This window comes from Epargyreus clarus, unplaced genomic scaffold (genome assembly GCF_041222505.1).
Source record: "Epargyreus clarus isolate Ecla_fem2 unplaced genomic scaffold, WU_Ecla_fem_2.2 ptg000012l, whole genome shotgun sequence".
Classification (NCBI taxonomy): domain Eukaryota; kingdom Metazoa; phylum Arthropoda; class Insecta; order Lepidoptera; family Hesperiidae; genus Epargyreus; species Epargyreus clarus.
In genome coordinates this window covers 9955414-9971336 of record NW_027332220.1, presented here as the reverse complement: position 1 = coordinate 9971336, position 15923 = coordinate 9955414, and the positions used below count along the sequence as shown (strand labels likewise).

Here is a 15923-nt window from a genome sequence, read left to right as displayed (position 1 = left end):
TTATTTTGTAATGAACTTTACTTATATAATAAGTGAAACAGTTTTATGCAAGTTTTAGTACGAATTCATAGAATTAGGTAATATGCATATGTAAGTTTACGACAAAATGTCGGTAGATGGCGCTATTAGTCCCCATTTTTCTGATTTAATCACGTTATGGGATTTCATGGATGTTATGTTTTTGTTATATTTTTACTTTGTTTATTTTTACCTATTTTGATATATAAATTGTGATTAAGTTTAAGACGTTAAAGATATTTCACATGTTTCTAGGAGTAACGTTTAAGTGCCATTAATTATATACACACATGTTATTTATGCAGCCATGAGGAGATAATTATGATGATTATAATTCTATGTTAAATGAAACGCATGTTATATATTTGATAAGGATTGACCAAAACTAAAATAAAAGAGAACGAAACTACTCTATCGAGTTTTGGGCCTTCGGGATTAGACCGGTGACAGCGGTCGAGAGGCCGAGCGTGCAACTGGCGCCACCTTTCATGGGTATCCCAACCATCCATCTGTAACTGAGGTACTCCTGAGGACTAAGATGGTCACCTCATGTGTGTGGCGATAAGTTCAAGGTTAATCAAGTTGGGTTAGGTTAGCGAGCTTAGTCAGCTCTGTAGTGGGGGCCGACCTCTCGCTCTCGACCGTGGTTCACGCCATGGTCGGAAGTGACAGGTCGTGGCAGGCGGTGCGATCCTTCTGCGAAGCTGTGATGCTCGCGAAGGAGGCGGCGGAGAGGGCCAGGGAGAATGACGTATCTTCCCAGCCGCTTCGTCGCAGGCGCACGGGACGCCGTAGGGCGGCTATCGCTGGAGGCCACCCTTTCCCCGTCCCATGAGCCCACGGAGGCGGATTCGGGGGAATCCAACTCCAGTCTTTAGGGCTCGAGATGTCGTGTGTGCGTTCGGCACGCTCATCTCATGAGGGATAGCACAGAGAGGAGCCCCTCCCTCTCGGGACGTGGCTGGCGTTAACATCAGCGTCGGCCATCACGTTGCCGGGTCGCGAATGTAATGCTAACGCTTTCTCATGACCCGGCACTGAACGTCCTGAGGAACGCCGCGGAGTTTTAGTCGGTAAGAGTCCGACATACCCCTTCTGTTCCCCCGAGCAGAACGGCATCCATGAGGATTTCTTCGCGTTTAAAAAAAAAAAAAGGTTAGCTAGCTATCGCTCGTGTGTAACCTCCCTTGTCCATAATTCGCGTATATTTTATAGCACGTGTAAAAATTAAAGATGTTAAATTATTTAGATTAGTGTTCGCTTGAACTTTATTAGAAAATTGTTATTCGAGAAGTACGTACCTACAGAAAATACTCAAAATTCGACATTGAAATGTATATATCGAAGTGTCAATTGGTCTTAAGCAAAAAAGTGTAAAATTTGATAAACGATGTTAATTTCACATAAATAACTCTTAACGAATTGATAGATTTTCTGATAAATAATTCGAAGAAAAGAACGTACACTTTTACTCTTACTTATATGTGTACATTATGTCATGTAACTGTAAATGTAACATTGTAAACAAATATTGTGTACACTTCTAATTGACAAGCTGTAAGTTACTCGCTTCGGAAAAACGCGTTTTGTCTAGCAAGAATTACTTTTACCTAATATTAAATTTTTAGTATTAGATAATTCTAGTTTTAACAAAGCCATTTAGTAAAAACTAGTTCTAACTAGGGAAAATGCGTGCTATATACGAGTATAAACGGGTTTTAACTATAACATTTATATAGTTTGACCGGTCAAAGAACATCATTTTCACATTCCCAGTTGTGTCCAAATTAATTATGCGCATTCAGAGCCCCTGCATTTGAAAACGCCAGATGTAATTTTGTTACAAATGGTTAGAATTGATTTATTCAATTGCTCGCTGACCGAGTTCACAAAGGTTATATAACACAAGTTATATGTTACGAATGACAATTGGAAATACCTAAATTTTTACAAATAATCTAATAGGTATATAAAATTCTCGTGTCACAGTTTTCGTTGCCATACTCCTCCGAAACGGCTTGACCGATTTTGATGAAATTTTTTGTGCTTATCCGGTATCTATGAGAATCGGCCAACATCTATTTTTCATCCCCCTAAGTGATAAGGGTTGCTCACTCTTAACATTTTTTTATTTATATGGCAACACAACCTTTGCCGGGTCAGCTAGTATTATATAAATTTATTGTAAGCCTGACATTATTATTATTGACATCTTTGATTATTATTGTATTTATGAACTTTTGTTCTCGACCTGAGGTCGGTTTATACGAATGAGGTACGGGCTTACGCCAAGTAACCTTATTCATGCGTGTTCGTGTAATTGGAGTGAGTGCAGAATAGTGCAGATAGGTGCATTTGGTGTATCGTGTGTATGTGTTTGTATGTTGTCTGTATAGGTGTGTGTTGATGAGTTATGCGTGGCTGTGTTGGGACGAGTGTCTTGGGGCGGTTGGAGTGTAAGCATAGTTGGATTTAAAAAGCGGCGAACTGTAGAGCAGGTATCAATAACTATAGATTTTTGCATGGGTCTATATGTATTTTCGTGGAGGTCTAGTAATTTAAGTGCAGTTTTTAGGGTTTTAGGTATTACACCTGTGGAAGATATGATAATGGAGATGATTCTTACGGATTCTTGGTGCCACATTTGTTTTATTTCATCAGCTAGGGGTATATATTTTTGAACTTTTTCCGTGTATTTCTGTTTCAGGTTGTGGGTATTGGGTACAGCAATATCTATTAGGAAGGTGGTTTTGGTAGATTTTAAGGTAAGTGTAATGTCAAGTCTATTGCTAAGGACAGTGCGATCGGTTATGATGCCTCTGTCCCAGTATAGTTTAGTTGTGTTATTTTCTAGAACATTCCTTGGTTTGTATTGATCGTAAGGTGTGTATGATTGTAGTAATTTATATTTGAGAGCGAGTTGTTGATGTATGTGTTTGGCAACATTATCATGACGATGTGTGTACTCGTTATTTGCTAATACAATACAGCCGCCTGTAATATGGTCTATGGTTTCTGTACTTTGATGGCATAACCTACATTTATCTGTGTTTATTGTTTCTTGGAGTATGTATTTGGAATAGTTACGTGTCCTGATAATTTGGTCCTGTATTGCTATGAGGAAATCCTCTGTTTCGCCGAATATATTTAACCTTTAGTAAGCCATGAGCAGAATGCAATGTAGTGTACATGATCCTTTTGTAACTGATGGGGATACTTACCATGGAGTGATTTCCTTTTCCAATTTTCTATTTTTGTACCAATCTTCAACGACCTAAATAAAGTATTATGGACTCGCAAGTCTGGCTTTGAAAAAAGAGTCGCAATTAATTTAATTAAAATCCGCGAAGAATAATTAAATAAACATTATTATTTAATTATTCTTCGCGGATTGCACGTGGATGGCACTGTAACCATGTTATATAAATTATTTAACATTTTAATTTTCCTCGAAAATTTAGTGAACTATTTGCCCTGTATTAATCCATTGCAATCGACATTGAATATAAATTAATGTTATAAATATGCATTGCAATAGATACATGCATAATATTAGGGTGCAGCCAGTCATATTTTAGTACAATAATTGATTTTAAAAGCGTGTTTTTATTCATTTTTTAATTTACATTTATTTTAAACGTTTTAATATCTTATATATAAACTTCTCGTGTCACAATGTTAGTTACCGTACTCCTCCTATGAGATGAGTATTGTTAGTGCGAAAATGTGATGAGATGTTGAAGTAGTGTTAGTTGTCATAGAAAGGAAATACCCTTGTTGCTGCAAACCCTATGTTACTTATCAGAGTTGCAAACATAAGATGAGCCATTACAGCCGACATCATATGAAATATTTTATTTTATTTTGTGTGTTCAATTAACCATACTTAATCTTTTAGAATTTGATGGAATCGGTTTAAGTTTTAAAAAATGTATTAGTATTTTGTTAATTCATTGAAGAAAGCAGATTTTATTTAGTTTTCTTGTGGTGGGAATTCTAATACTCATAGTCTAAAATAACATTTTTGAAGTCAGGATACCCTTATAGTAGCCATATAACGAACACACTTGCTCCCTGAGATTTCTTATTACAGATATCTTTGGCAAATAAAGATTGGGGTGTCGCCTGCTAGACTAAGTGATGCACTGGGAGTCGAGTAGAGAATGGATGTGAACAACCTTAACTCAAGAAGGTAGCGCCCATAGGAGTGTCTTGAGATGTTGAAAAGTGGAATAATACGGACTAAAGAAAGAAGGAGAATAAGACGCTTCACTCGAGTACAAGTGAGAGGTCAGAATAGACTCGTCGGAGAGGGTACTGACATGCATGAAAGTTTTGGTGGCCAAGGACAGTCAGCCTAGATTGAGTGGTACCTATGCACCCTGGGTAGAGAAATAATTTGCGCGGTCAAAGGCTATTTGAAAATATGTAATTCATCGGAAGTAGATCTATCATATGGAAATTGATGGAACTATTACCAGAACAAAGAGATGAGAAGTAGTAACAGAGGTGAGGTGACGTGACGTGAGGTGAGGTGAGGTGAGGCGCCAATTGCGGCGCAATTGTGGTCGGATGGCCGACTGTGGCAGAATGATTTTTAATCTGTGGTGCGGTGAGGCGCGGTGCGGCGTGGCGGGAGAAATTGAGTTTTGGCGGGAAACCAATTGTCATAATCGTCATTGTTATAAAGTATTTATGAAAATATATCATTGTATGAAAACCAAGCGTAACACTTTTTTCCGATCGACTGACACTTGTCAATAAGGTTTTAGAGATGTTAAGTCTCCGTCCGGGAATAAACTAGAGATTTATTAGACTAGGTAAATTTGGGACTAGGTATGCCTGTTCCTAGTATTTAAAAATACGTGATCCAGAAACCTGTTCCACCTAGTCTCATAAAATACTAGGTACTTATTCTTGGACTAGGTAAAACGGGAACCGTGTCATGAGCCGGCGCGACGAGCAAAATAAAAAACGGAAAAAGAAACGGGAACCATAACCAACCAAAAACTACCAAGTCCGATATACTACCTAGTCTGGGAAACTACCTAGTCCCTGAACCTATTCCACCTTTTTTTTTCTCGAGGGGGAACCTTCAAAAGGTACCCGACGACGTGGGAGCGACGCCGGGTTATGTGGGATTTTTACCGCACTAAAACCCCCCCGGCGGCCGTCCTCAACGCTTGTTGGAGAACTCCGGGATCTCCAACGGAACACAACCGGAGCCCTCCAAGCGTGATGCCCAACGGGATCTACCCTGGGGGAGAAGTTCGCTCCTCCCACACCATACGACGGCTTACGACGGTATGCGACCACACATACCGCCGTCCTTCCCGGGGTCGCTTGCTGGACGGTTCGAGCTCCCACTCTCGCCGCCCGCAACTTTTGAAGCTACTTTTAGTCGCCTCCTACGACAGGCAGGGGATACCGTAGCCCTATTCTAGTCCCGGAACTACAGGGACAGAACCTATTCCACCTAGTCCCATAAAATACTAGGTACTTTTAAAAAAAAATGAAAAGTTGAGCAGCAAACATTTCAGGAACGATCGAAGATCGATTTTCGAGAAATCGATTGTCTAGATGTATTATACGAGTTCTCTGCGAATGTTTTGGTGAAAAGTCACCGAATCATCATTATTAAAATTTACCATGACGTCCATAAATTTAGTCAAAAAAATAAAACAAGATGTCTATAAGAAAAAATATTTAATACAAAATAAATATTTCTTAAACATTTATTAAATTCTGGTGTTAAAATTGTCTTTGCATGTTGAAGGACTATATCTAGCCATAAACTAGATATAGGATATAGTTTTTTATCTAGCCATATTATGAGAGTAAATGGATAATAAATAAAAAAATGTTTATTTTTTAATTAATTAGTTATCTTATTTTGTACAAAATTGTAGAAGAAAATATAAAAATCTCTCTAATTACACATTGGAAATAATAAAACCTTACAGTGGTTAAGGTATTTTAATTATACAAAACATAGATACATCAATACCACAGTATAAGGATATACTTATACTGTGTCAATACGATTGAGATGCGTCGATGTTGCGTTGGCCCACTCGTGAACACGTAACACATGAAAAAATCCGCCGAAAGGACAACTCAGAGGTTATGAATTATGTTAATTATTATTTATTTTTTTTTATACTAAAAATAAATCTTCTATCTGGCCATCAATATCCATCCATAATGAATTCATTAAAATGAGCAGAACAAATTCAGCTGTTTGATTGGGAACCAATCTTTATGCCAGGTCTTTAATTCATCTCCTTTTAATCTTGGAATCACTTGGAAACCTGTTAGTTTAATGGTAAGTATTTTGAACACAATAACTAAACATAAACATTGTAATTAAAAAATACTTATACGTTACACGTTTAACAATTAAGTTACATAGTTACGACATATTTATTAAGCAACCATTATTATTCATCTATTTACAAAATCATTTTAATAATCGAGAACAAGAAATTGGCATCTACAAAACCAGTTATTCAATTTGAAATAACCATAGAAATGACAATAGTCTTTGAGCGACGAGAGCAAATATCGATCGTTTTATTTTTCATTGCGGGTTTTAATACAGAAGATTTATAACTTTATAACCAAAATTAGCAATGTACTATAAATTATGAAAAACACACTCGGTTACTAGTTCATTGTAAAACCACAACATTTTTTTAATAATTGATTATAAAATAAATATTTTAAGCAAAAAGTTACTTAGCCATAAAAGGAAATATTTTCCTCATCGCGGCAATATTTAGTTGTGGAATTTGTACAATTTGTAATCGCGCAAATCGGTATATTTATTGATGTCAATTGACATCAGATGTCAATGAATATTACTTTCGGACTAAATGACTGTTCATCAATGTGAGTGGAATCCACCCCTTTAATCCGAGGTTTAACCATACTAAATACGTAAACATGCGGGATCTATTGGGTACAAAACAAATACAGGTCTGTGAACATAATACATCAATTAAGCCTATATATTATGTTGATACAGAATTAAAATGTTAACATACGGTTGCGTCGCTATATACAAAATCTTCATCCAACTTCAACATCAGACTCTCGACATCATCTAGGATAAGATTCCTTACCAAAAAAATCAAACCACCAGGACCCATGACTGAATACCAATACATGACTGAATACCTTTCAGCTTCATTATTAATCAAATCCTGGATATTAGTTAGGAATAGAGTCCTTGATAATCTAAATATAGGTGACTGACTGACATAGTGATCTATCAACGCACAGCTCAAACCACTGGACGGATCGGGCTGAAATTTGGCATGCAGGTAGGTGTTATGACGTAGGCACCCGTTAAGAAAGGATTTTGATCAATTCTACCCCCAAGGGGATAGAATAGGGATGAAATATTACTTCGTAACGCAAGCGAAGCCGCGGGCAAAAGCTCATACATACATATGTTTGCAAAATTTCAGCTCAATTGAGTATTTTTTTATAATATGGGAGTAGCAGAAGTGCATGCAGTCCACCTGATCGTAAGTGGCTACAGTTCCCCATGGACATCTGTAATCAACCTCAGATAGGATTAGATATTCCTACCACAGGTCGGCCACAGATGTGCCGCCCTGAGGACTAAGCTGGAACGCCTCGGAAAAGTATGTCTCCCTTACCACACCCTTCAAACCAGAACACAGCAGCGCTTAACACTGCTATTAAGAGGTAGAAATAGGTAAGGCAGTGGTGCTGTCGGCGTCGAATCACAATGGGTTCTACCAACTTCAAAAGTATCTTGTTCAATCGAGTGGGTCAAATGTATCTTGCAAGACAAATCGGGTCTAAACCCGAAGTATATACGAACATACATACATGCAGAAGTAAAAGCTTGTAAAAAGATAACTGTGTAAAAAAACAATGTGTTTTCTGAATACAATTTGGTCAACATTCAGAATATAAGTCTGATTACTGTATAGGTAATTCGAATAATATAATAATTAGCTACCTGATTTACATTTTTAAAAATAATGATCTCTAATAGCTCTGCTACAACTCTAATAGCTCTACTATAATAATATAGATAAACTAGTGGTGCCCGCCCGCATTTTAAAGAAATAATATGACATATGTACATAAAACGGAAAATTTGTACCTGCATTGAAATGACAGTGGTGCCATCTGTCGAAAATTGGTTACCAACTCCCAAACCCTCGTGGGCTCTTGGACAACAAATTTGGTAAAGATCATCACTTGATCAAATGCATAGTTTCCGATTCTATAACTATTTACTACTAAATTAATTAAAAAACCGTTTCCCGTGGACAAAACTGTGAATCTAAGCCAAGCCATTCTCTAGTCCCCTTGAACACACACAACAAATTTCATCCAAATCAGTCCCGTCGTTTAGGAGAAGTTCAGTGACACACATGCACATAAGAAATATACAGGGTGAATTTTTCAAATAGGCCTTCAGGGCCAAATCCGAAACTATAAGTTTTAGCGAAAAATGCTGAAAGGAGTTACGAGGCCGATTTTGATAAAAACTAAAAGTGCATCATTAGTTTTTTAAAATATCTTTTTCCTTAGCCGGGAATCGAACGAGAAGGATCAAATTCTGGGAAGTAATGTTATGTGACAAATTAAAGGAAAAGGAAAATTTTGAAGAAAATACATATTTTTCCATACGTTGACATACAAATTCTTACGGATTATACATAACAAATGATTTATGTATAATTCTTTAGAAACATACATAAGTCATACCATTGAAGAATTTGTTGGTTAATCAACTAATTAATCGATGTTAGGTCCATGACATACGGCTTATTATGAGAAAGAAATAGTATGCCAAATAAGTTACCGCCGTTTTTAGGATTTTTTTTTTAATAAAAATAGATAACTGATTAAATAGTAAATTCTTATTGTTTGTTGTTTACAACTTCGTTTTAACCTTAAATATGATTTTCTATATCTCTTTGTTTAGTAATCCCTCGGATTTGACTCGAAAGAATCATTCTCGCAAATTGTCAACTTTACATCTGTATTAAACTAAACATAAAGTGAAACGAAAGCGCCCATAGCAAGTTAAATCTATTATAATGGTCCTAAAAATAACCTTAACTAACTCGGACATAAAATTCTTGGAGAACAAAACACCCGCTTCGTATGATTTGAAACGTTGAGCCAAAAAAATTGTTAATACTCGAAATGTTTAAATTGATGAATGGCGGGAACTTAACTGCCAAATTAATATGAAAAAATATGTATTTTCTTAAAATTGAGGCTTTTCCTTTAGTTTGTCATTCAGCATTTCAGCATTTTGTCATTTCAGCATTATTCGCTAAAACTTATAGTTTTGGATTTGGCCCTGAACGCCTATTTGAAAAATTCACACTGTATATTTCTTATGTGCATGTGTGTCACTGAACTCTTCCTAAACGACGGGACTGATTTGGATGAAATTTGTTGTGTGTGTTCAAGGGGACTAGAGAATGGCTTAGATTCACAATTTTGTCCGCGGGAAAAGGTTTTTTAATTAATTTAGTAGTAAGTAGTTATAGAATCGGAAACTATGCATTTGATCAAGTGATGATCTTTACCAAAGTTTTTGTCCAAGAGCCCACGAGGGTTTGGGAGTTGGTAAGACCAATTTTCGACAGATGGCACCACTGTCATTTCAATGCAGGTACAAATTTTCCGTTTTATGTACATATGTCATATTATTTCTTTAAAATGCGGGCGGGCACCACTAGTTTATCTATATTATTATAGTAGAGCTATTAGAGTTGTAGCAGAGCTATTAGAGATCATTATTTTTAAAAATGTATATCAGGTAGCTAATTATTATATTATTCGAATTACCTATACAGTAATCAGACTTATATTCTGAATGTTGACCAAATTGTATTCAGAAAACACATTGTTTTTTTACACAGTTATCTTTTTTACAAGCTTTTACTTCTGCATGTATGTATGTTCGTATATACTTCGGGTTTTGACCCGATTTGTCTTGCAAGATACATTTGACCCACTCGATTGAACAAGATACTTTTGAAGTTGGTAGAACCCATTGTGTTTCGACGCCGGCAGCACCACTGCCTTACCTATTTCTACCTCTTAATGGCAGTGTTAAGCGCTGCTGTGTTCTGGTTTGAAGGGTGTGGTAAGGGAGACATACTTTTCCGAGCTGTTCCAGCTTAGTCCTCAGGGCGGCACATCTGTGGCCGACCTGTGGTAGGAATATCTAATCCTATCTGAGGTTGATTACAGATGTCCATGGGGAACTGTAGCCACTTACGATCAGGTGGACTGCATGCACTTCTGCTACTCCCATATTATAAAAAAAATACTCAATTGAGCTGAAATTTTGCAAACATATGTATGTATGAGCTTTTGCCCGCGGCTTCGCTTGCGTTACGAAGTAATATTTTCATCCCCTATTCTATCCCCTTGGGGGTAGAATTGATCAAAATCCTTTCTTAACGGATGCCTACGTCATAACACCTACCTGCATGCCAAACTTCAGCCCGATCCGTCCAGTGGTTTGGGCTGTGCGTTGATAGATCACTATGTCAGTCAGTCACCTATATTTAGATTATCAAGGACTCTATTCCTAACCAATATCCAGGATTTGATTAATAATGAAGCTGTAAGGTGGCTACTGGTATTCAGTCATGGGTCCTGGTGGTTTGATTTTTTTGGTAAGGAATCTTATCCTAGATGATGTCGAGAGTCTGATGTTAAAGTTGGATGAAGATTTTGTATATAGCGACGCAACCGTAACATAACATTTTAATTCTGTATCAACATAATATATAGGCTTAATTGATGTATTATGTTCACAGACCTGTATTTGTTTTGTACCCAATAGATCCCGCATGTTTACGTATTTAGTATGGTTAAACCTCGGATTAAAGGGGTGGATTCCACTCACATTGATGAACAGTCATTTAGTCCGAAAGTAATATTCATTGACATCTGATGTCAATTGACATCAATAAATATACCGATTTGCGCGATTACAAATTGTACAAATTCCACAACTAAATATTGCCGCGATGAGGAAAATATTTCCTTTTATGGCTAAGTAACTTTTTGCTTAAAATATTTATTTTATAATCAATTATTAAAAAAATGTTGTGGTTTTACAATGAACTAGTAACCGAGTGTGTTTTTCATAAGTTATAGTACATTGCTAATTTTGGTTATAAAGTTATAAATCTTTTGTATTAAAACCCGCAATGAAAAATAAAATGATCGATATTTGATCTCGTCGTCAAAGACTATTGTCATTGGTTATTTCATATTGAATAACTGGTTTTGTCGATGCCAATTTCTTGTTCTCGATTATTTAAATGATTTTGTAAATAGATGAATAATAATGGTTGCTTAATAAATATGTCGTAACTATGTAACTTAATTGTTAAACGTGTAACGTATAAGTATTTTTTAATTACAATGTTTATGTTTAGTTATTGTGTTCAAAATACTTACCATTAAACTAACAGGTTTCCAAGTGATTCCAAGATTAAAAGGAGATGAATTAAAGACCTGGCATAAAGATTGGTCCCAATTAAACAGCTGATGATGAAGCTGATTGATGGCCAGATAGAAGATTTATTTTTAGTATAAAAAAATTAAAAAATAATTAAGATAATTATCAAAAATGGTACCTCTGAGTTGTCCTTTCGGCGGATTTTTTCATGTGTTACGTGTTCACGAGTGCGCCAACGCAACATCGACGCATCTCAATCGTATTGATGTATCTATGTTTTGTATCGAATTTTATGTCCGAGTTAGTTAAGATTATTTTTAGGTCCATTATAATAGATTTAACTTGCTATGGGCGCTTTCGTTTCACTTTATGTTTCGTTAAATACAGATGTAAAGTTGACAATTTGCGAGAATGATTCTTTCGAGTCAAATCCGAGGGATTACTAAACAAAGAGATATAGAAAATCATATTTAAGGTTGAAACGAAGTTGTAAACAACAAACAATAAGAATTTACTATTTAATCAGTTATCTATTTTTATTAAAAAATAAATCCTAAAAACGGCGGTAACTTATTTGGCAAACTATTTCTTTGTCATTTACTAAGCCGTATATATTTGTCTTCATATTATGGGGACCATATGACTGCAGCGTGTTCCAGATAATCCTTACTAGTGAGTCATGTAGAACTTTAACTGTGGTCATATTTTTAGTGAGATCCGTTTAGAAACACGGAAGGCTCGATCCCGTCTTCTCATCGCCATTTTCTTTACCCTGGACATCCAGAGAGCCGGAACACGCTTCAACCTCACTCGGTACATGGACATCATACAATTTGATAATGGAATTGTTGAATAAAGATATTTTATTATCAATCGCAGACGCTTCGTAAAAGGACACAGATCAACGCTAGATTTGTCATTCAGCAGCTTCACAGTCAATCATTCTATAATCTCTTAATTGTAGACTGCGGGGTTCAGATTTTGGCGGTTCACATTTATAAGAAATGATAAGAGATTCTTAGTGCTACTCAGGGGATAGCCGTGGTCTTTTGAGGGCTTAGTTCGTTTTTCGTCAAAAACCTTACTTTGCCATTTTGCTGTCGATTTAGTATCCATATATAATCCATATATAATTTTTATTTTGTCAATTTATTTTAATGTAAATGCATATTTGAGGCGGAAATCATTGTCCACGTTTTCAAGACATTTAACCCGTTGTTTGATTATGCACATAATTAATTTTTTGCAAATCTGACTGCAACGTGGAACTAAAATTATTCACTTACAATACAATTGTATTGCATGGTAATGAGGGTGACTAGGTCATGAAATTTTCGGGACCTAAAACCTCTAGAACAGGTAATAGGTATACAGGGGCTTATATAAATGAAGTTGTAGTCTAATTAAATCAAACGTTTAGTGGATTTCTGTATATCAATTGTGGTAAGTTCTATTAAATATTATTATCAACTCATTGATTACTTATTATTGAGACTAAAAAAGCCCTCGACTGTTTATAAATAATAAGCTATGTGTGTATTACAACGATAAATATACATAGATATCGTGGACCCTGGGCTTAAGACCTTGTTGGGCTTGTTGACGAGAGGGAAACCTTCAAAAGGTAATCGACGCTGTGGGAGCGACGACGGGTTATGTGGAACTTTTACCGCACTAAAACGCTCACAGAGACCGTCCTAGTCGCTGCCTAGAGGACTCCGGGATCTCCAAAGGAATGCAGCCGAAGTCTTTTTAGCGCGTTGTCCCGTCGGGCTCCGCCCAGGTGACAATGAAGCTCGCCACTCCTTGTGGAGTGTACCACACATACCATGTTCTTCCTGGGGTCGCTAGCCGGGTTATTGGAGCACCCACTCTTGCCGCCCGCAACTCTGAAAACCCCCTTTTAGTTTCCTCTTACGACAGGCAGAGGTTACCGTAGCCCATTTCTGGTCGCAAAATTACAGGGACAGTGTCGTTCGAACCTATCGGATTTTGTAAATTAGATGTTAGAACAAAGAAAAATGAGGTAAACGACGTTGATGTTTATCGTTTCCGCGGTGGGGAGAGGATCATAGTAAAGTGAGCCATTTCGAAATACTCGAGCGCGTCTGATTATTCTTAGTGTATATAGCCGACATGTCTCTACTACAAATATGTTAATCTGCCATCTTGTATGGGAGAAAAAATACTCGAACGCATTAGATATTATGACCCCAAACTTAACATGTTAAGAGGCAAATTAATCATCAACCCATTACCATCCCACTGCTGGGCACGGGTCTCCTCTCATAATGAGAGGGATTAGACCATAGTCGGTAGACGCGGTGGCGTTGGCCAAGTGCGTATTGGTAGATTTCACATACCTTTGAGATTTTTTTTAATCTCTCAGTTATGCAGGTTTCCTCACGATGTTTTCCTTCACCGTTTAGCAAGTGATAATTAATTTCTAATTAGCACATAACTATGAAAAATCACAGGTGCGTGCCTGGGATTTGAACCTCGGACCCTTCGATCGAGAGGCCGAGTTTTTTACCCACTAGACTATCACTGCCTTCTAACAGGCAAATTAGATTATAAGTAATACTATTATACTTACTGTTATTGTAATAACACTACTTGCAGCACGCTACTTATATTAGGAACATGGCGCCTACACCGCAAGAAGATCACGTGGAAGTGAATTACGATGCTGACAGACAGTCTAGTGAGCGAATAGTGATCTCAGGAATGTCTGGGCTGTATCCAGCAGCACATAACGTGAAGGAACTGGCTGACATATTGTATAGTAAGGTAAGACCATAACATCATGTGTGAATAATAGTTAGTGCCTTTTGTTTAAATGGAACAGTTAAAATGTTATTGTATAATTAAATTTACCTATTAATGTCCCTCACGGCTAGGCACTAAATAGTACTTATACAGGATATAGGTTACGAAGTAACACGGTCAATTCATCTATAACAGAGTTAACGTACTCTTGTGTAGACTAACCCAGTATCGCGGGAGAGCTGCCGTTACAAGTACGAACATCCCGAGGTTCCTCAGAGCGCGGGCAGTGTGCCCGAACTCGACAAATTTGACGCCCAGTTCTTCAAAGTGCAGTACCGTCTGGCCATCACGATGGACCCCACGTCACGCAATGTACTTGAACAGACGTATCATGCTATTTACGATGCGGGTACGCAATTTTATATCCTTCTGGTTTTATATACTTATGCTTAAGTTATTAACTTTTTTAAAAATAAAAATCTGCTAAAAATGGCGTGTTTGCATGCTTTTTTAAGTAATCTGTTTTTACTGATTTCAAAATCGACGAGTATCTATTCATACATGCATGCAGTTACATCATACCACCATAATAATCCTAAAATTTTGTTTATATCAATCCATATTGCTAATTAAAATTATATTAACAGTTTGTTTTTAGCATTTTCAATATTACTTATTCCATTTTTTTATTTGTAAATTAATCATTCTTAGGTGTATGCCCGGAATCTCTATCAGGAAAAAAGATCAGCGTTTTTGTAGGAGTGACCGCTTCAGAAAAAGAAAAGAGTGTGTTTTATAAAAATAATTCCAAAACGGGTTTAGGAATCGTTGGGTTTGTATTTTGTTTCTTTTGAATATACAATTTACTAGCAGAACCCGCGGCTTCACCCTCGTGTAAAATATGATATATAAATAACTGTAATTGTTTGTACCTTTAACAATTTTGACGATAAAGTAACATTAATATTTTTTTATAAAATATTTTTTGTATTAATTAAAAATTAATACATTTTTTTTCGTAACCGTGTACCTATTGGTCAAGCTTTCTCCAAAAATATAACTTTCATGTTAGATACAATAATTATTATTTACACTATTCCATACGAACCGTACATTTTATTCTCTGACCCATAAAGTACCTAACGACTATGCAAAAATCATAACGATCCCTTGGAGTTGCGGGCGGCAAGATTGAGAGACCGCCCAGCTAGCAACCCCGGAAAGAACCACTGTATGTGAGGCTGTATACCTTAAGCTAAACACCAAAAGTTGTGAGAGGGGGTTTTAGTGCGTTAACAATTTGCCATAAGGTTGTCACCACATAGTTGCCATACGGTTCCCATGTATACGTTTGTGTTTTGTTTTTCACATACCAAGGGATCTTTAGGATTTTTGCATAGTGGTTAGTATGGGTGGTACTTCATGGGTCAAAGAATAACATGGACGGTTTCTACGGAATAGTGTGAATAATAATTATTGTATCCTACATGAAACTAATATTTTAAAGAAGTTTCATTACATTCCACTAATTAGGGTTATAATGTATGTTTCTGAAGAAAGCTTGACCAATTTAGGTACACAGTGACGAAAAAAACTTTTATTAATTCTATACTAATGCTACTTTACCGTTACAGCTGTTAAAGGTACAAAT

At 36.5% G+C, this 15923-nt stretch overlaps 1 protein-coding gene across 1 annotated transcript in view; it reads left to right on the top strand.

Annotated features, from left to right (window-relative positions):
* The first annotated feature begins 14054 nt into the window (after positions 1–14054).
* LOC140746383 (fatty acid synthase-like) overlaps positions 14055–15923 on the top strand; it is a 41366-nt gene continuing 39497 nt past the window's right edge. The window contains exons 1-3 of the mRNA XM_073078510.1: positions 14055–14293; positions 14489–14681; positions 14984–15104. Coding sequence (XP_072934611.1) covers positions 14147–14293; positions 14489–14681; positions 14984–15104 — 461 coding nt within the window. The 5' untranslated portion in view covers positions 14055–14146. The remainder of the gene's footprint in view (positions 14294–14488; positions 14682–14983; positions 15105–15923) is intronic.